Here is a 26,415-nt window from a genome sequence, read left to right on the forward strand (position 1 = left end):
GATATTTAAATATCCCGGGCTTTATTTGTATGTTCCCATCCGGTCGCCATTTTTAAATCCCACTAGTCCGAACAAACTGCCCGCGGCAACACGCGGCAGTCAAACGTTAATTCGAATTAAGTCCTTAGTTTGAATTAACTGTTACTCCTCGTGGAAAAATATATATAGTATCACGAGCTTTCTGTGAGGGACTGGCATTCGGTACACATATGTATCTTTTCTATTGATATGTTTGTTTCCAGTAGTGCTGATGTACTAGCCACTCTGCAAACGTAAAGGAGGGCACAAATATTACAGTCTAAAAGGCAAACAATGGATAGAGAAAAGGAGTACAAGGAAAGAAAGCAAAATGGTCAAGATAGTATTTAGACATATCTTGATGATACAATAGTTAGCTCATACTTCTAGAAAATTAGAAATGTAAAACTCTCCCCAGTTACTCCTCTCCCTTAGTGGCATTAGATGGAAAATTTCTGGTAGGCATGATAGTTGAAGCATTGAGATCCTTGGGTTTGGGAATTCCCGTGGTTCCTAGTCAAAGTCCCCACCCATTTTTTCATCTCCCCCAAGAGGAGAATGGGTTAGGTTTTCTGTATGTTAAATGATGCAGAGTATTTTGCCTTCATTTTTCCTTTCTACCGGCTGTTCTGCAGAATGGGATAATTTGGCCTAAGCTACCACTAAATGCAGTTAAAAGGGCTGGGAACAACTGATAGAAAGTCTAAAAGGCTTGATGTGAATTCTAGACAGTTTACATCCTGTATGGAAGCAGAACAAAACACAGCTAGAGTCCTAGGTTACAGTAAATGTTGTAAAAGCCATGGCTCATGCATGTGAGAGAATTCCTGCAGCATTTGTTTTAGTTACCAGAAATCATTTCTGAAAACATTGTCTTTGAGTTTATACATTCTCCAAGTGCTTATTTTAAGCACTGGTTTTGTGTTGTGATAAGGAAGGAGCTGCATTAGGTTTGTTTTTTCTCTATATACATTTTTATATGCCCAAGAATCAAAATAAGGAGAAAAGAACAAGTGCTGAAATGGAAGGTGCTGGCAAGCCTGTACGGTTGCGAATTAGTGTAGCTCGCCATATGTTGTCTTCAGGGATGGTGTCCTTTTCTTCCCTTTGTTTAGGGTTGGTGAGCTGGTAATGAATAATACTCCTAGAACACTAGGTCCTGTGCTTTACAATAGGACCAAACATAATGCACCAAAACCTCCCTCCCTATCTTGCTTCCATTTGCTTTGTGTCACTCTGGCAGTGCAAATATCTACATCACTGGTTGGTGAGGGATACCTTTGGCATGGAGGAATCTGCTAGTGGAATAGGGGGGATATGATAGAGGTCTATAAAATCATGAGTGGTGTGGAGAGGGCCGATAAATAAAAGTTATTTATTAGTTCCCTAAATAGAAGAACTAGAGGACACAAAATGAAATGAATGGGTAGGAGGTTTAAAACTAATAAAAGAAAGTTCTTCTTCGCACAGCGTGTAGTCAACTTGTGGAACTCCTTGCCAGAGGAGGCTGTGAAGGCTAGGACTATAATAGAGTTTAAAGAGAAGCTAGATAATTTCATGGAGGTTAGGTCCATAAAAGGCTATTAGCCAGGGGATAAAATGGTGTCTTTGGCCTCTGTTTGTCAGAGGCTGGAGAGAGATGGCAGGAGACAAATCGCTTGATCATTGTCTTCGGTCCACCCTCTCTGGGGCATCTGGTGCTGGCCACTGTCGGCAGACAGGATACTGGGCTAGAAGGACCTGTGGTCTGACCCAGTACGGCCGTTCTTATGTTCTTATGGAACAGAGCTGGCATATAGCAGCAACTCCATTGATGGGGTAGGGAGTGTGCCCAGTATTGCGCTCCAGTGATCCCTTATTGGAAAAAATGGCCCCTTGGAGCTTGTGACAATGCAGTGTAATTTAGGGCAGCCCTGAAATCCCAACAACCCCTGGAGTGTGGGTGGTAACAGTATAATGCAGACTTTGCCTCCCTTTCGTCAGCTTTCATTTACTGTTCAAGATATAGGATGGTGGAATGTTGGTGTCTTACTAATGTAGGGTTGCAAATCTTGGTCCTGGCACCAGGGCTGTGTGTAACAGGTTTTGACAAACGGCTTTCCAAGCCTGTTTTAGGGAGATAGAATTTAGCTGCTCTAGCAGTCTCCATGCCTGCTGTTCCCCTTCTTTCTGGAGGCCAGCACTCTTCCATCATCACACCAATGAAACGGACAAATATGGACTCCTCGCACTGCGGATGGTATTGGGGCTTTCGAGTTTAATACATCATAGAGTTCATAGGTGCTACATGCTTCAAAAGTGCTGTTTTAAATAACTCTCCAACCCCTCACCCTGAAACAGAACAAACAATAGTAGGCCAATATAGGTTTGAAATAGCCAACTATTCCACAGATTTTCTTTGCGTGAGTCTGTTTCTTTTATGCCTCGTTCTTAAATGTTATTAGCCATTTGAAACAAGTTAACAAAGAAACATAGTCTTGCTGGATATAAGGAAAGTTTGACATGTGAATTCTTTCATACACCCCCCCCCCCATGTTTTTACAGATATCAATGAGTGTGAAATCGGAGCCCATAACTGTGACAGACATGCCATATGTACAAATACGGCAGGGAGTTTCAAATGTGAGTGCAGTTCAGGTTGGATTGGCGATGGCATCAAATGCTCAGGTGAGTTTCATACATTATGTCTGATTTAGCATTGCAAGCCATCAACAAAAGTGTTTAGACAGCTGTGGAAAGCAAACTTTAAAATAAATTATCACACATGTTAAAGATGTCAGTTTACCTTACACTACAAAGGAAAAATTCACCATCATGTGGCACACATGTCAACATGCACAGTTTCTCTTGCTTGGCTTGCAAGACTGGTGGAAATAGTTTGTGGCTTGGAAGGATAACCTGACTCCATTGAAATGAATGGGTGTTTTACATTGATTTTAATGGAGCCAGGATTTCACACTTTGTCTTTAAGGGATGAGTCTTGGTGGCTCTTTCCTGACACAGACATCTTAGCAAACTTTCTTAGCTAGGTTGCAAATATGCTGGAAGTCCTGTTTTCCTGTCAGAAGAATATCTGAGTGGGGAAGGGAAATGCCTGTTGTGAAGAGAAGAAAAAAGAAATCTCCCTTTAAACTGAGAGAGAACAGCTGGACTACCCTAAACTACTGAATGCACCAATAATAAATATCCAGTGATGAATGTCGGGGTATTTTATTAACATCTGTTAAAACATGTCAAGTAAAAAAGTCATAAATGTGTGTTTTGTTTTTGTGATAGATTATTTAAAGTAGTTGCCCTGTGCCATGAACTAAGAATTTTAAAGCTTACATTGATGATGGATTTGGTTTTACTAATGCAATTTTTGTTATATTAAAGATCTGGATGAATGCTCCAATGGAACACACATGTGCAGCCCACATGCCAATTGTAAGAACACAATGGGCTCTTACCGTTGCCTTTGCAAGGATGGTTACACAGGGGATGGCTTCACATGTACAGGTGAGCTTTTTTAAGTGATGCAACTGTCGGTATATAATACCCATGTTTCTTACGTCAGGCCCTTGGGCAAGGTGGGGGTGAGTGGCTCAATGCTCCCGGAAGGGATGTGACCATCGGTAGAAGGGACGAGGACTGGGCAGCCAGCTGTCAGCACTGCCTTGAGCATGCCACACCGGCACGTCCCATCCCCACCCCTCACACCTTAGATCTGCCCGGAGCATGCTAGGTGGCACTCGGGCAGCAGTTTAAGGGAAGTCACCACCACTGCCTCAGTAGCAGCGGCCAGGATGCCAGGCCCTTTCAATTGCCATGTCCTGGGGCAGTTGCCCCTTTCCAACCACCCCCATTAGTGGGCTTGCTCTAAGCGACTAATTACAGGGAAAATTTACCCACTACTTATGGGAGATTCATTTAAATATTCAATCTGAAGTCAATATTTACAACCTAATTCTAAAAACCTGATCCTGCAAGCTTTCTGTTCTCAGAATTCCTAATGAATTGAATTTTTAAGTGTGGATCAATGACAGGATCGGGATTGGGAAGATGAGACATAAGACCAAAGTGTTTTCTTTGACACTTCCTAGAATCATGTTAAGTTGTATTATGTTATATTGTGTTGTGATGTCTCCCATTTCAACTAACATGACATCATCTGCCATGGAAAAGTTGACCAATATAACCTGACAGCATTTTTTCCCGAGTATGGAAGGTATTAATGACTGTTGCTTGTAAAGAAATGTGGGTGGCAAACTTATTAAAATAGCGCAGGGCAGTATAATTGGACCAGTTAGTAAACTAGATTATTGACCACCCACATCATATTTGAGTAATGGGGCACATCTGTTAAAATTCCTTTGTATGGTTGCCTAAAATGTTTTATTTTTTCTTTTGAGAAGGGACCATGTGTTCATTTCCCTCTTATTGCATGCTCAGTGTTGTACCCTCAGGATGTGATGCTCACACATATATTGGCCAGACTAGCTATTTAAAAAAAAGTCATGTGTAAATTGTCACCAGAGAGACCCCTACCCAGTGGTTACATGTTTATACAAATACACAATTTTTAACATCCCTAGAATAGACTAATACTGTGTTTCCAGCAGCCCTGTGGTAATGTGTGCACATCAGTCTTGATATGCAGGACCTTTGTTTTTCCAGGCCTGGATTTCTGCAAACTGCTATTGCCAGCTAAATAATGTGCCACCTCTGTGATGTGTATAATGTCAGCTAAAGGCTCAGGGCCAAACTCTCTGAAAGGCTGTGTGGTCTAGGAGCTAGGGCACTCTTCCCAACTCTGCCACTAAGCCCTCGGGTGACCTTCACTGCTGTCTGGCTCTGGCTCCTCTCCCTCCCTCTCTTTGTTGAGTGGAGACCCTTTGGAGCAGATTCTCTTACCATTTATTTGTACATTGCACAGAACTGAGCACAGCAGAGGCCTGATCTCAGTTGGAGCTTCTGGGCTGCACTGTTAAACCAGAGTCCCCAAGTGCCTTCCGCTTCTAAACCTTAAACGTCTAGACCTATTGCTCCTGTTTTTCTGTTGTAAGAACTTATATTTTCAAAGTGTCAGAAATGCCACCAGCCTTATAGAATGCCAAGACCTGCATGTAACAACTACAATTTCTTCTGCAAATGTTCTCAGTTAATATGGCGGTTAAGACTTTTGGATATATGTGTCTTTGCTGAACTGAACATCAATGAGAAAAATATTTATGCTACAATTCCTCTTCCTTTTACAGACCTTGATGAATGCTCAGAGAACCTGAATCTCTGTGAGAATGGGCAGTGTCTCAATGCCCTCGGAGGGTATCGCTGTGAATGTGATATGGGATTTTTGCCAAGTCTAAATGGGAAAGTATGTGAAGGTAATTCAGTGTAAGCTTTAAACAAGACCCAACAAAACCTACCTGAATAATGTTTTATATTTGAAAAATGTTGGTTGCAGTGGTGTTTACTGTTGAAAACTGCATTCACTTGCAAAATATTTTAGGGTGAAGTTATGTTATCTTTTTTCAGTTCATGCATCTGGACACTGATTTTGGTTTCAGAGCTCTAAACACAGGGTACATCTACACAGCACCCTAAATTCAAAATAAGATATGCAATTTGCACTACACACATTGTGTCTTATTTTGATTGTATTTCGAAATAGCTTATTTTGAAATTTGGCGGGTCTACATGGCACCAAATTTCAAAATAACGTGCTATTTCGAATTATCCCTTAACCCTTGTGGAACGAGGGTTACAGGGATGCTGTTATTTTTAAAAATATTTCAAAATAATGGGCGCGTTTAAAAGACATGGGGTAGCTATTTCGGATATCCTGAAATAGCTCTGCTGTCTATTTGTACCCATAGATATGGAGAATAAGAACAGCTCTTTAAGGTACCTTTTACTACCGCATAGCTAGTTATTTGCTAGTCTGATTGGAAATGCAAAGGCTTTTCAGCCCCTTCTTCCCCTTGGTCACACTTTTTCATATCTCCTTTCCTACGCATTTTATCAGATTGTTGTAATGATGTCTTTTACCTGTAGGTAGTGCAGTGTGTGGGAAGCTCAAGACTGAGCCAATGCCCCCTGAAATCAATGGAAGAACTTTCAATGACTTCAATGGGTTTTAGCTCAGTCCCAGACCTGACAAGTTTTGGTATCTTATTTAGCTAGCCCACTCTGAGCAGTTTCTGTGACATTCAAAAGCACATATGTATCACCCCATGAAAGAGCACAGTTTATTAAGCTAATAAAGAAACAGATCTGAGCAAACAGTAGAGAAATAAATGCTATGAATGTGTGATCAGATTTAAAAATGTGTTGTAAATCAATCATTTGCAGATCTTTTGAATGAATGTTCAAGCGCTTGAGCTTTAGAAGCACAGGTGTACTTGTGAAAAGTGAATGTTTGCAATCGGGTTTCTAGTTGTGTATTTGATTGTAACATTTGAAATCTACAATTTATCTCCTAGTGACTAGTAATTTAAGGAATTCAAGGAACACGAGACACCATCTGACAAATAACCTAGACAGCATACATGTAAAAATTTTAAATCTTGAATTTTCTCAGTTACTTGAGTAGCTTTAAATACAGGCAGTCCCCGACTTACGTCGGATCCGCACTTACGAACGGGGCTTTCTCGCCCCGGAGGTCGAGGTAGCGGATTGCTACCTGCGAACTCCAGGGCGAGAGAGCCCCGTTTGTAAGCTGCTCCGGTGCCCCTGGTCTGCTGGAGACCGTCTCCAGCAGACCAGGGGCACCGGGTGGGTTCCCGCGCTTCTGAGGCTTTGCCAGAGCAAAGTGTCAGAAGCGCGGGAACCCGCCGCTGCTGCCGCTTCAGTCGCGGTGCCTGTGGTCTGCTGGGGACGGTCCCCAGCAGACCACAGGCAGGGGACTGAAGCGGCAGCAGCGGCGGTTCCCCGCGCTTCTGAGACTTTGCTTTGGCAAAGCCTCAGAAGCGGGGGAACCCGCCCGCTGCTGCCGCTTCAGTTGCGGTGCCTGTGGTCTGCTGTGACCATCCCCGGCAGACCACAGGCACCGCAACTGAAGCGGCAGCAGCGGGCGGGTTCCCCTGCTTCTGAGGCTTTGCCAAAGCAAAGTCTCAGAAGCGCGGGAAACCGCCGCTGCTGCCGCTTCAGTCCCCTGCCTGTGGTCTGCTGGGGACCGTCCCCAGCAGACCACAGGCACCGGGACTGAAGCCGCAGCTGCGGGGGGGTCCCGCGCCTCTGAGGCTTTGCCAGAGCAAAGCCTCAGAGGCGCGGCACCCCGCTGCCGCTGTGGCTCTGCTCCCGTATCCCTGGTCTGCTGGGGGGGGGGGGGAACGCGGCTAGTGTGCCCCCCCCCCGCCCCCCGCAGCAGACCAGGCTTTTGTTTTGGACCCTGGAGCAGAGCAGCTGGGGCTGCCAATTGGTCCTGCAGCGCCTTCTGGGCACTACTGGACCAACCCGGCAGCACCCTAGCTGCTCTGCCCCAGGTCCTGATTCAGCCGCTGCTGGTCAGTTTCAGCAGTGGCTGAATCAGGACGCCTGGGGCAGAGCAGCTGGGGTGCTGCTGGGTTGGTCCAGTAGCGCCGAGGAGCAGTGCTACTGGAGCAACCCAGCAGCACCCCAGCTGCTCTGCCCCAGGCATCCCCAAGTCAGCTGCTGCTGAAACTGACCAGCGCTGACTACAGGAAGCCCGAGGCAGAGTTGCTCTGCCCCAGGCTTCCTGAAATCAGCTGCTGATCAGTTTCAGCAGCAGCTGACTTGGGGAAGCTTGGGGTTCTTAAATGGAATCTGTATGTAAGTCAGAACTGGCGGTCAGTTTCAGCAGCGGCTGAATCTGGACGCCAGTTCCGACTTACATACAGATTCAACTTAAGAACAAACCTACAGTCCCTATCTTGTACGTAACCCGGGGACTGCCTGTAATTAATTGAGGGGAAGTTATTTTAAAAATCACAAATACTTTTAAGTGTTGAGAAGATGTAAGAATTGTGCAATCTGTTTGCTAATAGAAAAAGGAAAGAAATGTAAGGAATGAATAACTCCTTGTGCATTGTTTGCTCAGATCCATAAATAAATGCATGTTTTCCACAAGGATGAAATCTTACAAACCAACCAGCTTGAATGCATTGTAGATTCTGGTATTTGATGAAGTTCATGAGTACACTATAAATAGAATTTGGTACTTTTTCCAGCAAAATTTGTTCAGTGTATTGTTTCTTACTAAGAAAGGAAGAGACATCAATTTTTAAAGTTAAAATTTTATGTAAAGTAGAACATAATTTGATTTCTTAGTATTTCACCTATGAAACAATTTACTTTTAAGCTATGTAGTCTTCAGACTAACTAACAGTTGGCTTGATGCCTCTCTCCTGTTGCTACAACAATCTTCTCTTGAAGTCTCTGGTGTGTATACTAACTGCAGAAGTATTTTAAAGTCCTCTGTAAACATGTTCTCTTTGTTATTGGATCAAGTTAGTCATTCATAATGCAATTCATATAAGTATACTATAAACAGTGATTCTGATCTGCAGTCCTCAGTCAGACAAAACAGCAAAGGAGTTACACCCAAGAAATAAGCACAGTGCAAAAAAATCTAAAAAATCTGTCATACTCAGTAAAACTGAGTAAAAGGTGACATTAATTTGTTTGCAAAAGCCTGTGCATCACTTCAGTCCTATTTAGCCCTTCAGCCACTTGTGCTAGCTATCTGCATAGAGCTCAATTTCACTTCCAAGGCAATTAATTAAGGGGTTTTAGATTGGACCCTGTTGGGTAAAATGTAAATTCTATATATTAGTATTTTAATCTAAAAATGTAGTTTACGGATTGCAACTGCATGTTCTGTAACTAGTTCTATTCATTTTCTGAACACTTATTCAGACAAAGTTTCAGCAAAAAGATCACAACCAAATTTTCCCTTCTCTTTTGTTCTTACAGATATTGATGAGTGCTCCCTTCCTAGCATCTGTGTATATGGGACTTGTCATAACCTCCCTGGTCTGTTCCGATGTGAGTGTGAGACAGGCTACGAACTGGACAGAAGTGGTGGTAATTGCACAGGTGAAGACTGATTTTAAACCATATAATTTTTAACATAGCTATCTATACGTGAACAGTTTCCTAGGACATCTGTCATGTCAGAGGGTTGTCTGGGCCAAATTTGAATGGTGGTATAACCCAGTGTGTCAGATCACAATATCATTCACTCAAATGCCAAATCCACTGCCCTAAAACTAAAAGGAGGCTACAGCACCCTGAAGTTTTGCCTAGACTGTCAAATTGTCCTGAGTGTCCTCTGAACATAGCTGTTGTTATCTTGGTCAACTCCTTCAGCAAAGCTTTTGCAATATTATAACAATTAAATTATAAATAAGAAAATATGGAACTGCATTGGATCCTTCACTACAAAACAGCACAGTGGGCAAAACAGGGACTGTGGAAAGTTACACACAAATATTTCGCCTCATTTGGGAGGCTGTGAAGTCATCCCCAAATCTGTTCCCTGCTGAGGTGTGAATCCCTGGGGTTCCATTGGTGAGGGAATAAGGGATTGATGGAGAAGAGGTGTCACCCTTCCTTTCCACAGATCCCACAGATTGAGATTTGCTGGGTCCTATTCTTTCTGCTCCCAGAAACACATGGGTAATTTGGCCGTCAAAATGATCTCTCTGCTTGATGTTTTTCATCAACAGGATTAATGTTTTGGTCATCTTATGTTACCTTTCATGTTGTAGATTTTTTTTCAGGAAAAAAATAAAATATTTCTCAATGAAATGTTGAATTTGTGTTGGACTAGTGCTCTGCTTCCACAGGTTTTTAGTAGGTTTCTGGAGCGAGGACAAACACCTCACAACTAGCAATAAAACCAATTGTTTTCAACATCCGGCAAGTGGTTGGCTTAACTGGAATACTGGGGAATTCACTGCCTACCCGTTGTTGTTTCAGATGTTAATGAATGTTCAGACCCCACCACCTGTATCAGCGGCACCTGTATCAATACCCCTGGCAGTTACACCTGTGAGTGCCCTCCAGATTTTGAGCTGAATCCCACACGTGTTGGCTGTGTTGGTAAGCCTGCATTTCCTGTATTATTGAGAGATGAAGTGGCACAAAGGGGTAGTAATTCTAGCTTAAATAGCTAGCTGAGGATTCCCAGGCTATGGTGGAAAGCTTTTGGCACAGACTCTGCAGTTCCCACCCTCCTGCTCCTGACCAGTAGGGTGTGGTGGTGGGTAGGCAATATGGCCTGAGCAGTACTGCATGTCAGCCATCCTCTGCTGCCAGAACAGCCCCGTGGGGCTAGTGCAGCTGTGCACAATTTAGAGGCTGCTTTAATTTGCATCAGGGCCAAACCATCCTCTGTCTGGCCTGAGGAATGAAGAAACACAAAGGTGTGGCATGAAGCCAGCATCCACCCTTGGATCCTGCTTTGAGTACAGTTCAGCCAGACTTAATTATTTTGTCACTGGAGACACTCTTGTGAGTAAATTCTGGAGGGTTAGGCCCCAATTACCCAGAACTTCCCTGAAGCTCTCTGGCCCCGGATTGTTTCGTTCAGTTGGAATGTGTTTTAATTTCTAAGTCTATGTGTTCAATAGATGGCTTAATTTGTAAACTCATTAATTTCAAGGGGAAAAGAAAGTAGCAGTCTTTAGGATTGGGTATACAAGTATGTGAGACTAAGGATAGGCCCTTTGGTGATGAAGGACCTGGGTCTGCTATTCTTGCTCAGAGGTTCCTTAATCGTTGAATATTTCCACTGATTGTGGTCAGACTGTTTGCAAAGCAAAGTGCACTGCTGCCCACTGTAACCATGTCAGTTGGACCTTATAGTAGAAAGTAACCACTTTAAACCACAGCTTTCTTATGTGAAATTTGGAGCTCTCTCTCAGCCTCGAGACTGCCCAGATATTATTAGTCTCAGAAGGGTAACCGTGGTAGTCTGTAACTTTAAAAACAACAAGCACTCCCGGAGCACCTTAGAGACTAACAAATTTATTAGGCTATAAACTTTCATGGATAAAGCCCACTTCATTGTTTTGTGGATTTTACCCATGAAAGCTCATGACCCAATATGTTTGTTAGTCTTTATGGCACCATTGGCCTGCTCAGATATTATTAGTTCATTTATTTGTATTACCATAGCACCTAGAAGCCCTAGTCATTGAACTAAGTTAAGAGCTGTACAAGCACAGAACAAAAAGCTGGTTCCTGCCCCTATGAGCTTTTAAGTGCATCTTAAGAAACAATAGATGGGGAGAAACAGGGGAGTACAAGCAAACAAAGCCTCCTTCCTCTCCATCAGATGTAATGTTGGCTTTTGTGTACATTTTGAATAGACACGCGTTCTGGCAACTGTTATTTGGATATTAAACCACGTGGAGACAACGGAGATATAGTCTGCAGCAATGAGATTGGGGTTGGTGTTTCCAAGGCTTCTTGCTGTTGCTCCCTCGGTAAAGCTTGGGGGATTCCCTGTGAACATTGCCCACCTGTGAATTCAAGTAAGACACCTTTACTGGATTACACCTAACAATACATGCCTGCTTGTTTATGCCCGCCTTTACTTTCTCTAGATAATGGGGGTGCTAGTAAAATTATGGCCTGAATATGTACAAGTACTAACCTGCCTGAAATTATGCCAGTCATAGTACAAAATCTGCTGGCTTTGATATCTTATCAATCAGCAGGAGAATTGTATAGTTCTGTCATAGTTGGGTGATTACTTGGACACCTGACTGCGTTAGCCAACAAGAAAAACAATACCTGATTTTGTACAGCGGGGGCTTGTTTTAGAATCAGGCTGTCTTCTAATATTCTATAATAAGATTTACAAGCTCAGAGATCAGTGTGATAAAGATGTTTAAGTATTTTAAATTCATGGAATCTCTTTTGTTTTCAGCTGAGTATAAAGTTCTGTGTCCTGGAGGGGAAGGATTCCGACCAAACCCTATTACAGTTATATTGGAGGGTAATGCTAATTTTTTATGCTTTTACATGTCTTAAATTGCAATGTTCTATGACTACCCTGATTTTTCATGGCGTGGAGTAATGTTGATATTTTTGCTTTGAATAGATATTGATGAGTGTCAGGAACTACCGGGACTTTGCCAAGGAGGAAAATGTATTAATACATTTGGTAGTTTCCACTGTCAGTGTCCAAATGGCTACTATTTGAATGAAGACACTCGAGTGTGTGATGGTATGTAGTTTCACGGTTTATTTGACATTTGGTAGTTATTTCTTATCAAGTACTGGCAAATGAGCAAGCATCTAAATTATCTGTTCCTTAAAAATGCACCAACAAACTAACCTTGCAATTGCAGAAATAATGGAACTGGGCAGAATTTTTCCTTTAAAAGTTTTTCAATAGAAAATTTGTTTTTGATTAAATGGAAATTTGTCTAAAATTTTCTGGTTTCCATCAAAAATACAGAATCTAAGTTTGCAGTTGTCAGTTGCATAAAAATATCATTCTTAATCATCTCTAAGAAATAGCCACTTGTCCATCCGCAATGTAATTTTTTACGTGACCACACATTAATACCAACAAGCAGCATACTGCTTGTGTGTGTTGCACTGGCTGAAATGGCATCGTCCATTTTAACCACAGCTCATTGTTTCTCTTCCTACAGGCTAAAGTGTGATGATCTGAGTCTCCAACTGAAAACATTTGTCATATTACAACTTTCCCTCTTCCCTACTCCCCTGTAGGCAGTGCATGCATTCAGAATATCACAGTTGTCTACTTAAACCCTCACCCGCCAGGTTGTACTTTTGTACAAAGTTTTAGCCTAACTCCCCAAATCTGATCACTCATTTTTCATTTTCCATATTGCCTTCAGCCTCCCAGCTCATTGCTATTATTGTTTGTTTCTCATACTGCCCACTACACATTGAGCCCTGTGAAAACCTATAGGAAAATTCAGGCAAAGAGCTTACAAATTAAAAATAAGACATACAGGCTACATCTTGTGCAAGAAAATATGCAAATAAGGTGTAGCAGTGAATATCACCACACCTCATTTGCATACTTAATGAGCCGCCATTTTGTGCAAGAGGCTTTTGTGCAAAAAGGAGCCGTCTATGCTGCTCTTTTTGCGCAAAACCCCCCTCTTGCGCAAGAGCTGTTCTGCTGCTTTTTTTCAGGAAGAACGACTCTTGCACAAATGGGGAGTTTTGTGCAAAAAGAGCAGCCTACGTGGCTCCTTTTTGCGCAAAAGCCTCTTGCACAAAATGGCAGCTCATTAAGTATGCAAATGAGGTGTGGCAATATTTACCGCTTTGCCTCATTTACATATTCTCTTGAGCAAGAGGGGGCAGTCTAGACATAGCCCCCGACTTTCTGTGAAGTTCTGCACCATTTTAGAACTTGGAAACTGGTTTCCAGTGCAATAGAGAAGAGAGAGAAATCCATCTGTCCCTATAGATTGTGTAAAATGCAGAAAGTTACTTAGTGATTTTTTTTAAAATATATTTTAAGCTTCCAGTTTTATCCTGTACTTTTGGCTTGGAACCACATGATGAATTAAGAGTAGCATTATTTGATGGGTGCAGCTCTTTCACCTTCTCTGCACAATAACTCAAACTCCCGAGTGGCCTGAGCGGTCAACACTGCAGCATCCCGTGTCTGTTCAAATGAGCTCTCTGCCTTTGTCCACTACCTGTAGGCCCCGTCAGACTTATGAATGCAGACACACCTGGACAGGATGATCACTGAGCCCTCTTGTCACAAAGAGCTAGAGGGGCTAGAAGTGTAGAATGCGTGATCTGTTCTGATACCACCTTATTTCAAAGCATCTCTAAAATATTTCTGGATCAGAGGTGCAAAGAAGAAATAGAGGTTCACTGTTCTGGACCCACTGAATATGCCAGGGGCCCATGCCCCAGCTGGTTGTGCAGCCCTTAGGCTCATTAGACATGGCTAATCATGGAATCACTTTCTCTGCGATGTAGCCCTGCCCCATCATGACCCAGCAGCCCAGATTTCCTTGACGTGCCCCCAGCGAGTGCATTGCTACCCAAGTGCTGCTGAGATGGTTTTACCCAAATTCACTGATTCACAAAAAAATGTAAACCAAAATCTGCTGCAATTATTTAATATCTTGTTGCTTTCTTATAGATATTAATGAATGTGAAACACCTGGTATTTGTGGGCCTGGCACTTGTTATAACACAGTTGGGAACTACACCTGTATTTGTCCTCCTGACTACATGCAAGTCAATGGTGGCAACAACTGTATGGGTATGTTTTTTTAAACTGTTCCTTCTATATTGCATGTCAGGGCTTCAGATGGTGTAAATCAGTATAGCTCCATGGAGTTCATTTATACAAAAGAATTATCATTGACTTGAAGGGAGTTAATGCTGGTTGACACCAACAGAGGTCTTGCTTATTTCTTTATTTTTACTAAGTCAATAAAGACAGGTTTTTGTCAGAGGTTTGCTGAAAACCACAATTCACAGATCAACATAGAGTCTGTTTAGGTCAGCATAAAGACATGTTCCCTTTTTCTTCCAGCCACTGCATAAAGTGCCATATTTACTCATTGTATGGAATGAATTTCACCCTTGGCAAGAGTGAGGTTTCATGAGCACGTAGGGCTGTATCATAGTATTGATCTCTGTGCAGACCTCCCCACTGGAGAGTGCATTGTAAAAATTGATGAATGTCTGTAATGATTTCATGGTGGAAATTACTAACATCAAGGGTTTGTTCTTGCTCCCATTGAAGTCGGTGACAAAACTTCCATTGACTTTAGTGAGCCAAGATTAGGCCACAAAAGATTAATAAACATGACTTTGTAAAGCATTAAGGCAAGACTGGAGCTGTAAAGCCACTGTCTATTTTAGGGACGATGTACATCACACCAGCAGAGCCCACAAAGACATCGCTAGACATGGCTGTGCTCTTGTCCTATATCTCCCACTTTGGAGAGTCTAACATCAGTGGTGCTAATAGAATCACAGACTCCTCATGATGCCTGTCCTTGTACCCAAGAACTATTACAGTGCTGGGCTCTTACCCTGGGGCACAAAATGGATGCACCAATAAACTTTCCCTCACAACCTGTGCAGGGCCAGGCACAATCTCACCTTGAATATGTATTGTTGTAAAATCATCGATAGAGTAGTCACCTGAACTGCTATAAAGACATCAGGAGAAGATGGGCCAAATGCTCTAGTTCCTGACACGCAGCCCTTAAACAATGTGAGTGAGTACAGTTTGGGCCCACTTCTCAAAATCTAACACAACATAGAGGCTTTGCAGTAACTCCTCTGAGGTTTGCATGGTGTGGCAATCTTGTTTCTTTTAGCTCAGTTCAGTCCTTTCCATCTTTCACTTTGACTTTTGAGCTCACACAGACCTAAAATCTCTCTCTGAAATGTGGGAAAACCACAGGGTTTTGCATCAGAATAATGTGAAGTCACAAACTGCGCATGATTTTAAGATCAGCCACAAAGGTGCTCGGGTTTGCTCAAGTCTGGGCCAGGGTGTGCAGGCCTTAGTGAACCTTCTCTGAGCCATAGCCAGTTTTGTAGGGGGTTGATTTGTATGGTTAATTTTAGGGGTGAATCCATATTAGGTATGTTAAATATTGGTTAATTGAATAGTCCAGTTAACCTCATGAAATTTTATCGGTTGTTCAACTATTCTATAGTCCCCAGGGGTGGGGCTGGCAGCCACTGTATCAGAGGCATCAGTGTGGGGTGTCAGGCGGGAGCTAGTCTGCAAGGGGAGCCAGTTTAAAAAATAGCTTCCCTCATGGACCGGCTGCCTGTCACCCCACACTGCTGTTCTGAGCAGCGCCGGGTGGCAGCAGTCCCTGTCTAGGGAGGGTCTAAGCTCCAAGACCCAGCGTGAACCAAAACTGAGTTGGAATGCCTGCTTGCCCAGCTCTTAATACACTTGAAATGCAGAGCTGCAGCAGGGGTAGGTCCCAGACCTGTCACAAGCCAGAACTGAGAAATTGACTGGCAGGGAAAGGGAGAGATGGAAATGCATGTAGTCTATAGCATTAACTATAAGCTTTTGCTTATCAGTTAATCGACTACACTATAACATCCCTAATGCATAGAGGCAGGGGTGGGTTTCTAATATAAAAACACTACAGAACAAGCTTTCTTTAGTGACCACTGGAGGGACCTTCAAACCAGATGTTTAAAAGAGGTGACCTAGGAATGGTAGCACAGAACTGGGCTCAGCACAGTTGGGAAAGGAGGCTGTCTAATAAGGATGGTCTCTCATAAACATTTCATATACTTCAGCAAAGCTGCTAACGCACACAGTACTGTCATTATATTTTTGGTTTCTTTGCAGATATGAGGAGGAGTCTGTGCTACAGAAATTATTATGCTGACAATCAAACCTGTGATGGAGAACTGCTCTTTAATATGACCAAGAAAATGTGCTGCTGTTCCTACAATATTGGACGTGCATGGAATAAGCCTTGTGAACAGTGCCCTATCCCTAGCACAGGTGTGTTGAATTTGAAAGATAGCTGAAGTTCCCATTTACAATATGGTTACTGCAAGCTGCTATAGAATTGTTAGATGAAAATGTTCTATATTGCGTACAGCTGTGTGTCTATGTATGTATATAATCTAAAAATATTAAATGATAAATTCTTCATACCCTGGAGAAGGATTAAGGTACATGAGTAGGTCATTGAGGAGCAGTATCTGTTCCATGAATTACTAGAGGACTTGGTTCTGCTTGACTGTCCATCTGTCCCCTTTGACAAACTTATATGGGTCAGATAATCTGGGTTTGGCATGTGACCAGAGTGGGATCAGAAGTGGTGCTAAGCCATTTGTATGTTCCCCTTTTCCTGGGGTAGCCAGGCCCCCAGGTCAGGCCTCATCAAAAATCAGAACTGTATTTTACCCATGGCTTTCATGAGCCTCAGAGAGGCTTTCTAGCAGCCAGGGATTACAGGAGCACCTCAGCCCTTTCCAGACATGGTTCCTATGTGGTGTACAGGAAGCATGTAGCATAGGAGTCACTGTTACAGTCCTCTGCTGCTGCATAGTTCTTCCACACTGAGGGACTCATTAGCAAGCTGGATCTGCCAGGTGTTCCTCTGCTTTGTGTTGATGAGCTGGCACAAAATAGACTCAGAGGCCCCAGCCTGGTCACTGTCAATTTTAAAAAATATTTTGATGATTTCCTGCTTACGATGCAGGTTTGTGATATACAGACCTGGATGTGTTCAGATAAAGTCCAATGCACTCTGGTAACCGGACAAGTGTGACCTAGTCCTGCGGTGGAGCGTGCACTCATGTAAGGTGCCCATGCTGTCTTTGAAAATCTGTTCCTCAAAAGATACAAAAAACAAGTGAAGACTGTTTTTCCAGGCTTGGGGGTGAAATTAATCGCTTACTTTGATACATTTAAGATAAGTGTTTTCTTTTTTTTTTTTTCCTGCAACAGATGAATTTTCAACACTCTGTGGAAGTCAAAGGCCTGGTTTCTTCATTGACATTTATACAGGTTTACCAGTTGGTGAGTAGTGATTACTCTGTTTTGAGTTAAATTCCACCTTACCTAGGCACTCGTGAAAGGGAGGCCTTGTTTTTCACACCCTTACTTTCCTGGAGAGGAATAGAGACAATGCCACAAAATTCAAACTTCTGTGCAACCCTTAACCCTTGACTTAAATCAGATCCTGCAAACTTTCCGCCTAGCTCCTCCTAGCTGGCAGCCCTGATTACTGCTGCTTGTGATCAGAGTAATGGAAAGCTCTGAAGAAATGGTAATCGAGCTAGATGAATGGCCTGTAGACAGCGAAGAGCAGAGAGGTTCTGGGAGTCAGGCCAATCGGCATTTGGTTTCAGAGGAATTATGAGTGTTTCCTTTTGACTAAAGCACAGATTTAATCTGACGTTTCACACCAATTCCTCAGCGTATTGAATTAACCCAACAATCCCTTTTTCTGGGCCGCTGGAATGTTTCTCACATGCGGTAACGTGTGTAACATTGGTATTGTGTGTGACAAATGAGTTCCTCATTTTCTCTCTTGTTTTGTTTTGTCAATGAAGCCAAATTCACCCTTAGTGGGGGCTTCCTTTGGTTTTTGTTCCCACAAAAAGCCAAATAAGAGGTGAAAAAAGCAGCATACAACAAACAAGCAGAAATACAGTATGTAGACAGCAACAAAGTGAATTATCATTCAGATACTATGTGGGGATGTTAAATTTTGTTTAATCAACTAGTCGATAGATTTTCCATTGACTAGTCAATTAGTCGATAAGTGGGGGAACCGCAGAAACCCACTGCAGCTCTGCCCTTTAAATATATTAAGAGTCTGCCAACTCTTTTTACATTCAAAAGGTTGAAGCACAGCAAGAGAGAGGGTCCCAGCGTGAGCTGGGCCAGCTGGTTCCTGACTAATCGCTTACATCCCTAATACTATGGTGATGAACACTACCAAGTCCTATAAAAGGTAGCTTGGTAGAATAGTGTCTGATAAGATACAGTGTATAATAAAAAAAAATACTCAGAACATATTGTACATTGTGTTCTTGATCTTTGGAGGAGCAAAGCACCAGATCTCTTACCATAATACCTCATTGACCAAAATTATTATGCTCTCTCTGACTAGCAAATCAGATTTAGGAGGCAAGTAGTAAAGTACATGCCCCACTAGCTGCTCAATCAGAGGAACTCATGTGAGGTTGTGTCCGGCCCTGCATGGTCTGAGCTATGTCTGCACAACATGATGTAATGTGAACTGAGTTGATGTGGATGGAGTCATCCTAGGCATGGTGTACATGTGCACCATATGCAGATCTTGCATTAAGCAGTTAATAGCAGCCTGAACCCCCTGGCAGCTTAGTATTTATTTTGCTAGCCCTGTTCAAGCTGGAGTACAGCAGCCAGTGCAGCTGACTTTTGACATCCTCTTTTATCTCCTAGCCAATGGATCTCCAAGCCATCAGCCACACTGGTGAGACAAAGGTGCTTGGCCAGGGCTGCATTGTGCAGCAAACACACACTTTCCCTGTGACTCTTGGGACCTTTGTAGGCCTTGCTAGGTTGAGATACCCAAACTGTTCCCTTTACCACTTCAGCAGGACAGTAGTAGCCACTCCCACTCCTTATACGCACTAGGTCAGTGATTCTCAGCCCACTTGTGGCCCAATCAGCACCCAGCTGCAGTCCATGATACATCCCCAGAGCCATATAGGTAGTCCATATAGTGTGTAGATGTGGCCCACATAATCCACAGGGAACTGCATATGTGAGCAACAGTGGTGAATACATTGACAACCTCTGAAGTAGGCATACTGGCTTATACCACTGCAGGAGCAGTCCACATTGTGCAGTGCCTCATGAGTTTGGTTGCCATTGTGTTTATTTTCCATTAGAGTTCTGTCTCCATATATGGGATGTTTGCTTCTGATGGTGGGAGTTATGGAGTTAGGTTCTGCCTTGACTCACCTCTTTTATAATCAGCAGGTTAAAAATCAACAGCATCATCGAATCTTGTGTAGGAAATTAAAAGCTTGGTCTGGGAGCAAAAATTGGTCCCTTCAAAATCACAAACTAAATATCGTAAGTGTGAAAAGAGCTGTCTAGTGTAACCCTCCCCATAATGTTCATTGGTCTCTGTGGATCCCCACAGACAGCATCCTTTACAAAAGGAAAAGGTTTCCTTGGATTTTCTAACCTGTATAGTGAAGTTAGATTTCTAAAGAGATGTATAGCTAATAAACCTAGTAAGGGATTTGCACTATTTATGTTTTGTTTTAGAAATAGAAACAATGAACTGCCTTTACAAAGCTACCAAAACAGGAAAAGCAATTGCTGGACATAATCAATGTGAAAGCAAAGTTATGTTGCAGGCCTTTAACATATGGTACCTTCAGAACTTTTGTAAAAGGGCATAAAACACACCAAGCTTTACCAGCTGGTGAAGTTGGATGTAAAGTTGAGTCCCAAGAAACACGGGAACTCAAACCCACTTTGTTTCTTTATGCTGATGAAGGACAGACAGCATGTTCTAAAGACAGAGTCTTTCCATTGACTTCAGAGAGTTCTTTGATCGGGCTTGTTAGAGAACAATGAGCTTTTTTTATTAGTACAGAAGAAACTTTGTTTACAGGCAGTCCCCGGGTTACATACAAGATAGGGACTGTAGGTTTGTTCTTAAGTTGAATCTGTATGTAAGTCGGAACTGGTGTCCAGATTCAGCTGCTGCTGAAACTGACTGCCAGTTCTGACTTACATACAGAATCAACTTAAGAATCCCAGGCGTCCCCAAGTCAGCTGCTGCTGAAACTGATCAGCAGCTGATTCCAGGAAGCCAGGGGCAGAGCAACTCTGCCTCGGGCTTCCTGTAGTCAGTGCTGGTCAGTTTCAGCAGAAGCTGACTTAGGGACGCCTGGGGCAGAGCAGCTGGGGTGCTGCTGGGTTGCTCCAGTAGCACCGCTCCTCAGCGCTACTGGACCAACCCAGCAGCACCCCAGCTGCTCTGCCCCAGGCGTTCTGATTCAGCCACTGCTGAAACTGACCAGCAGCAGCTGAATCAGGACGCCTGGGGCAGAGCAGCTGGGGTGGTGCCGGGTTGGTCCAGTAGCGCCCAGAGCGGCACTGCGGGACTAACCAGCAGCGCCCCAGCTGCTCTGCCACAGGCGTCTGGAGAAAAGCCTAGTCTGCTGGGGGGGAAGGGGGGGCGTACTAGCTGCGCCCACCCCACCCCAGCAGACCAGGAAGACGCGGGCGGCGACCGAGACGCACCGCGGTCCCGCCACCTGGGTCCTCCGCGGCTTTGCTCCCAGTCTCCCTGGTCTGCCAGGGAGACGGGGAGCAAAGCCTCTGAGGACGCCAGCAGCGGGACAGCGGCGGGGCGTCTGGGCTGTCCCGCTGCCGGCTTCCCCGAGGCTTCCGCTGCTCCGCTGCCTAGCTGCCCGAGCCTCCCCCCCCCCCCCCCCCCCCACGGCTTTGCTCCGCGTCTTCCTGGTCTGCAGACCAGGGAGACACGGAGAAAGCCCCGGAGTACACGGGCAGCAGGACCACGAGGTCCCGCAGTCCGTGTCCTCCGGGGGAGCCCCGTTCGTAACTGCGGATCCGACATAAGTCGGAGCCGCGTAAGTCGGGGACTGCCTGTATATTACACTCGGCTGACAACAAAATAGATTAAGATGGATTCTTTGGTTTTCTAAGGACACATTGTTCCATTTGAGTCTCCATTTGAGTGGCCTTAAAGTGGCTAGAAATGGCAAGTGGATAATTGCCTCGATGCAGAGGAACTCTGCAGGGATGCAGGCTGGTGGTGATGGCTCTGCTATTGCTTACACCTGTAGCCTTACCTCCAATATGACAGATAGCAGGAGACAAGTCAGGAGCTGGAATTTAACAGATTATCAAGGGGATGGAACTGGAGAGTCCTGTGCAGGCCTAACTTGCCTTGGGCTGGGCATATCTTGTAGACAGTGAAAAATGAGAGCCATCGAATAGACTATTTAGTTTTCCAGCACATGAAGGAATTATTGTATGTCTGATACCTTTTCACACTGTAATAGAATCATGCTATTAATGTAATCATTGTGATATTCTCCAGTGAGAATTACAAAACATGTCTGGTAGGTGGGGATTGACAGTTTCAGACTATTTAAAAATCATTACAGATATTGATGAATGCCGGGAGATACCTGGAGTCTGTGAGAATGGAGTCTGTATAAACATGGTTGGCAGCTTCAGATGCGAGTGTCCAGTGGGATTCTTTTATAATGACAAGTTGCTGATCTGCGAAGGTAATAAGCTTGTACTTCCATCACAAATAGAAATCAGATCATTCATCAGTTGGTAACTGAAACACTGAGAAATCTGTTGTACTTGTAAACTCATCCATACTAAGATCAGAGAACTGAGGGTCAGGTATGTCTTAATGAAAACATTTTGGCTTTCTGCTGGAAAGTTTGGTGCCATGTTTCTTTTTCATTGGAAGGAAAGTTCCAGATTTTCCAACTAGCATATAGATCTTGAAAGAGGTTGAGCCAACCAAGTGAATGGCAAGTGAATCTTTTTACTTTTCGCGGTCTGGATGTAAATATGACAGTGGGTGGTCTTCCCATGTCAGATCAAGACCGGTGTTCACTTCCAAGTTGATATTTCGTTCCTAATGAAAATTAGGGATGTTCGATATGGTCTAATTGAATAGTCGTGTAACTGCATATTTTTTTAGGGTTGCCAATAAAATATTGTTGCATTTCTGAAGAACCCATGTGGCGTTTTGGTATTGGTATTTGTCTTGCAACAGCTTCTAGAAGATTCCAACCAAGATTGGTACCACTGTGCTAGGCACTGTGCAAACCTATAGAGAAGAGATAGCACCAACCCAAAGAGCTTAACAAACCAAAAAATTGTCATTTGAAAAGTTTTGAACTTGTCTTTATGTGCATCCCTCTCCTACCAAAATGTGATTCACCCTCTCATCTTAGAACTTCAAATGTAAGCAAATAAGAGATGTGAGTTGGTAAAAGATGTAATTTTTTTGTTAACTGATACAGATTTTTGTCATATTGAAGATTTTGAAACGTTCATAAATACTAATAAAATATATCCGTTCTGATGACACAAGATTAGACTGTGATGAATGTGTTCCTTCAGATCAGCTGATTATATAAACCTGTGGTCCAACACACTAGCCACATGTGGTAGTTTGGCATGTAAAGTGTGGCTATTTGGCCTGAACAGTTATTTACATTTTCTGAACAATGTGGCTAGTTAGCAATAGTGGCTACTGCTTCAGAACTGATTGGACACCACGGAATAAACAAACCACTGCTAGTGTCTGACACTAGATCAGTGTCTCCACGGTGCTACAGGACCATCGCTTGATCAGTGTCATTATTTTTAATTTTTACTGTGGCAGGGACCTCAAAATCTGGAAGTGGCCCAGGCCTCTCTGGACTTCTGAGGGGGACTGGCTATCTGCAAAGGGATGAATTTCAGCAGTGGATTGCATCAGGATCATTTACATCCAACTAAAAACTTATTCTCACTGACATGTTTTCACTACATTAAAAAAAAATTACATTTGGCACCAAACAAAAACATGTAGGTTCCTTACATGTAGGTTAGAGAGCATCTCTTTGAATTTAAAAATACATTTTATTTTCTTGTTCGTTGTCAGGTTTTCCTAAAAGTAATATTTTTTTCTTACATTAAAAGATATTGATGAATGCTTGAATGGACATGTGTGTCAGCCAAACGCAGAATGTGTCAACACGGCTGGGAGCTATCGCTGTGATTGTAAACCCGGCTATAGGTTCACATCAACAGGCCTATGTACTGGTGAGTATTTGCAGGCTTGTTTGTGACTCAGTATGCAGTAGACCAGGGCTACTCAACATGCGGCCCGCAGGTGGGAGCCAAAACAAAAAAGTAGTCAATATATTGGTCCTCTGTTGATATGTGTTTTAGTAGTTAAATTCTCAGACTGTCATTGCTTGTTAAAAGTGCTGTCATATGGGTGGAAATTGGGTAAATATTGCATTTTCTTAATATCAGCAGAACTGACTTAAATGGGGCCTGTGTGTTGTGCAGTCTTGCCTTAAACTTTGTATTCATGCCCATCAGTGTAAAATATTCTATTGCATATTTTTGCATATATATTTGCATGTATATGCAACCACACTTAAGTTGCAGTCCTTGGCATGTGCTGTGTGTATCATTGCGGCCCCCTTGCAGTAAACAGTGGCTTTAAAAATAAACTCTTTTAAAACATATACCTTCTTTAAAAGGCTATCGGATTTGTGTGTCATGCTAAATGGAATGTATCCACACACCCCTCTGCTTCCCAGGCTGAGGAATGTGGCTAGGAGTGGGGCCACAGCCGGGTACCTAGAGCAGGGGCTGAGTGCGGGGGGTTGAGGGCTAAGAGTGGGGAACAGGAGCAGAGCCAATGTCGCAGTTGCCGTCAGGATTGGAGCAAAGCTGGAGGCAGTGTGGCACTTCCTCTCCATGTGGCTAGCCTGGGTCCCACCATGCCCCTCGAACATTCTTCCATGTCCCCTAGGAGGGAACCCCTCACAGTTTGGGGACCACCACTCTACTGGAGTGTTTGTATGTTATATGTTTGAGCTTTAAGGGTATGTCTAGACTACATGACTCTGCCAACAAAGGCATGTAAAATAGGCTACTTGACATAGTCAATGAAGCGGGGATTTAAATATCCCTGGCTTCATTAAAATAAAAATGGCCGCTGCACTTTGCTAGCTCAGCTGATTGTCGGCACAGCGCAGCAATCAAGATGCAGATCGGTCAACAGGGGAAGCCTTTGTCGACCGCTCCCTTTTGCCTTGTGAAACGAGGGTTACAGGAGCGGTCGACAAAGGCTTCCCCTGTCGACCGTACCGCATCTTGCCTGCCGCGCTGTGCCGATGATCAGCTGAGCCAGCACAGCATGGCGGCCGTTTATTTTAATGAAGCCGGGGATATTTAAATCCCCGCTTCATTGACTATGTCAGGTAGCCTATTTTACATACCTCTGTCGGCAGAGGCATGTAGTCTAGACGTACCTTAAGGTCCTGCTTTCTGACAATAATGCTTTTGAAAAAAATTCTTTTTATCTCTCTCATGGCTTATATACCTCATGCCTGCAAAAATCCAGGTGTGTGATTGCAAAATAAGTCTAATCAAAGAACCTCCAGAGAGGGGTTTTGAAATGTCTTCTGTCAAAAGAGTATATCCTTTGAATCCAACATGGAATAGAGTATTTTCTTGAATGGTAACAGGTAAAATTGAACTAAAAGATAGGCCTTGACGTGCACTCAGTACAGTACTAACTGTGTGACTATTGTTAGCTGGTTGGATGCTTGTGTATACCTCCATAACAGATCACAGTAGCTAGCTATGGAGTAGCATAATCATAGGACTGGAAGGGACCTCGAAATGTCATCAAGTCCAGACCCCTGCACTCATGACAGGACCAAGCACCATCTAGACTAGTGGTGGGCAATGCTGCTGCTGCTACTACTACTACTACTAAATAATAATAATAATAATAATTAATACAACATATAAAGATTATTTGAATCTCATACAGAGCCAAATAAAATGTGTCTAGCTTTTATTTAATTAATCTGAAAAATGAGAATGAAACTAAGAATTAACAGAACTAGAGGAACTTCCATAGTCAATGTTACAGTCAGAAAATTCTTGAAGACTGAGTAGATTTTCTATATCTTAGGTATCTCAGTAGGCCTTCTGTACCCATATTTCTTTCTTTGAACTGACTGTTGTGCTTAACCATTTATCTGTGATTTATCTGAGGAGGTGTGGGTAAGGAAAACTACTGTTTTCTAGCCCTGAAAATTCAAACCACTTCCTGGGGAACATGCACCATTTTCCTCTGCCTCTATATAATTACTGTGGTTTACATTGTCACTTGCTAAATGTGTTATAACTAAGGATACAATTTAACCACAGAAGTTACAGATTCTGTGATTTCTTCATCTTCAGCTGACTGCTCCAGGAGCTGGAGCCAGGGCTGGGCAGTTCTCCCATCACAACTGCCATGGCAGACCTCAGGCTGTCAGACCCTCCCCACCTAATGCCAAATGGGACTCCAGCTGCTATTCTTCCCTCCTGTCCCATCTCCCCCCAGTTACGTTTAGTGGAAGTCACAGACAGGTCACAGCTGCTATGAATTTCTGTTTATTTTCTGTAATCTGTTAGTGACTTTTACTTTAAAAAACTGCAACCAAACCTTACCCTTAGGTATAGCACACTACTGACCTCTCAGATTTTCACAAATCTCTGCATTTTTGGAGTTTGTGATGACAACATGGTCTTATCTGCTAGGTGATGTGCAGAAGCTAGTTTAAAAAGCTTAAGAATAGAGTTATCACCGTTTTATGGATTTAAACAAGGCCCTAGAGGTTATTTAATATACTTATTTGACAGGGATTATAGTTCACTTACTTCATAACAAGTCTTACTTCATAGCAAGAATGGCATTCTTGTTATCTTGATTATTTAAGGAATCACAAAAGTTTTACCGAGAATTGTGTGCCAAGTAGTTCTAAACATTTTATACATTTCTGGACAAAATAATAATTACGGAGGAACTAGGTAACATTTTCCTTGGATTTTCTTCTCCTTAGCTTTTGAGTTTTAGGAAATGCACTTTTCATTACAGTGCACGTTTGCATTGTTTTGCAAGACCTTCGTAGGAAAAGGGTGTAGGGGCAGAAAAGAAAATCACTTTGAGAACTGAAGCTTGTTTTGTTAAGATACATGGCAACACGTGCAAATAGTTAACATGTTGTTTCCATAACTGTTGTTATAACTCCTTGATTATAGCAGAACAGGAAGACCAGGGAAGGTTCTGATATGAGCCACAATACCCTAATACAAATTGGCACAAGCATTACTTCCCTGTATTTTGCCCTTATTTTATATTTAATGAA

General features: G+C 43.0%; 1 protein-coding gene across 2 annotated transcripts in view; it reads left to right on the forward strand.

Annotated features, from left to right (window-relative positions):
• FBN1 (fibrillin 1) overlaps positions 1-26,415 on the forward strand; it is a 222,762-nt gene that overhangs the window by 157,359 nt on the left and 38,988 nt on the right. For both annotated transcript variants that reach the window (XM_006135061.4, XM_006135062.4), the window contains exons 33-45: positions 2,563-2,685; positions 3,394-3,516; positions 5,256-5,381; positions 8,932-9,054; positions 9,940-10,062; positions 11,334-11,498; positions 11,897-11,965; positions 12,071-12,196; positions 14,117-14,239; positions 16,316-16,474; positions 17,429-17,500; positions 21,628-21,753; positions 23,174-23,296. In XM_006135061.4, coding sequence (XP_006135123.2) covers positions 2,563-2,685; positions 3,394-3,516; positions 5,256-5,381; positions 8,932-9,054; positions 9,940-10,062; positions 11,334-11,498; positions 11,897-11,965; positions 12,071-12,196; positions 14,117-14,239; positions 16,316-16,474; positions 17,429-17,500; positions 21,628-21,753; positions 23,174-23,296 — 1,581 coding nt within the window. The remainder of the gene's footprint in view (positions 1-2,562; positions 2,686-3,393; positions 3,517-5,255; positions 5,382-8,931; positions 9,055-9,939; positions 10,063-11,333; positions 11,499-11,896; positions 11,966-12,070; positions 12,197-14,116; positions 14,240-16,315; positions 16,475-17,428; positions 17,501-21,627; positions 21,754-23,173; positions 23,297-26,415) is intronic.

This window comes from Pelodiscus sinensis, chromosome 14, assembly GCF_049634645.1.
Source record: "Pelodiscus sinensis isolate JC-2024 chromosome 14, ASM4963464v1, whole genome shotgun sequence".
Lineage (NCBI taxonomy): Eukaryota > Metazoa > Chordata > Testudines > Trionychidae > Pelodiscus > Pelodiscus sinensis.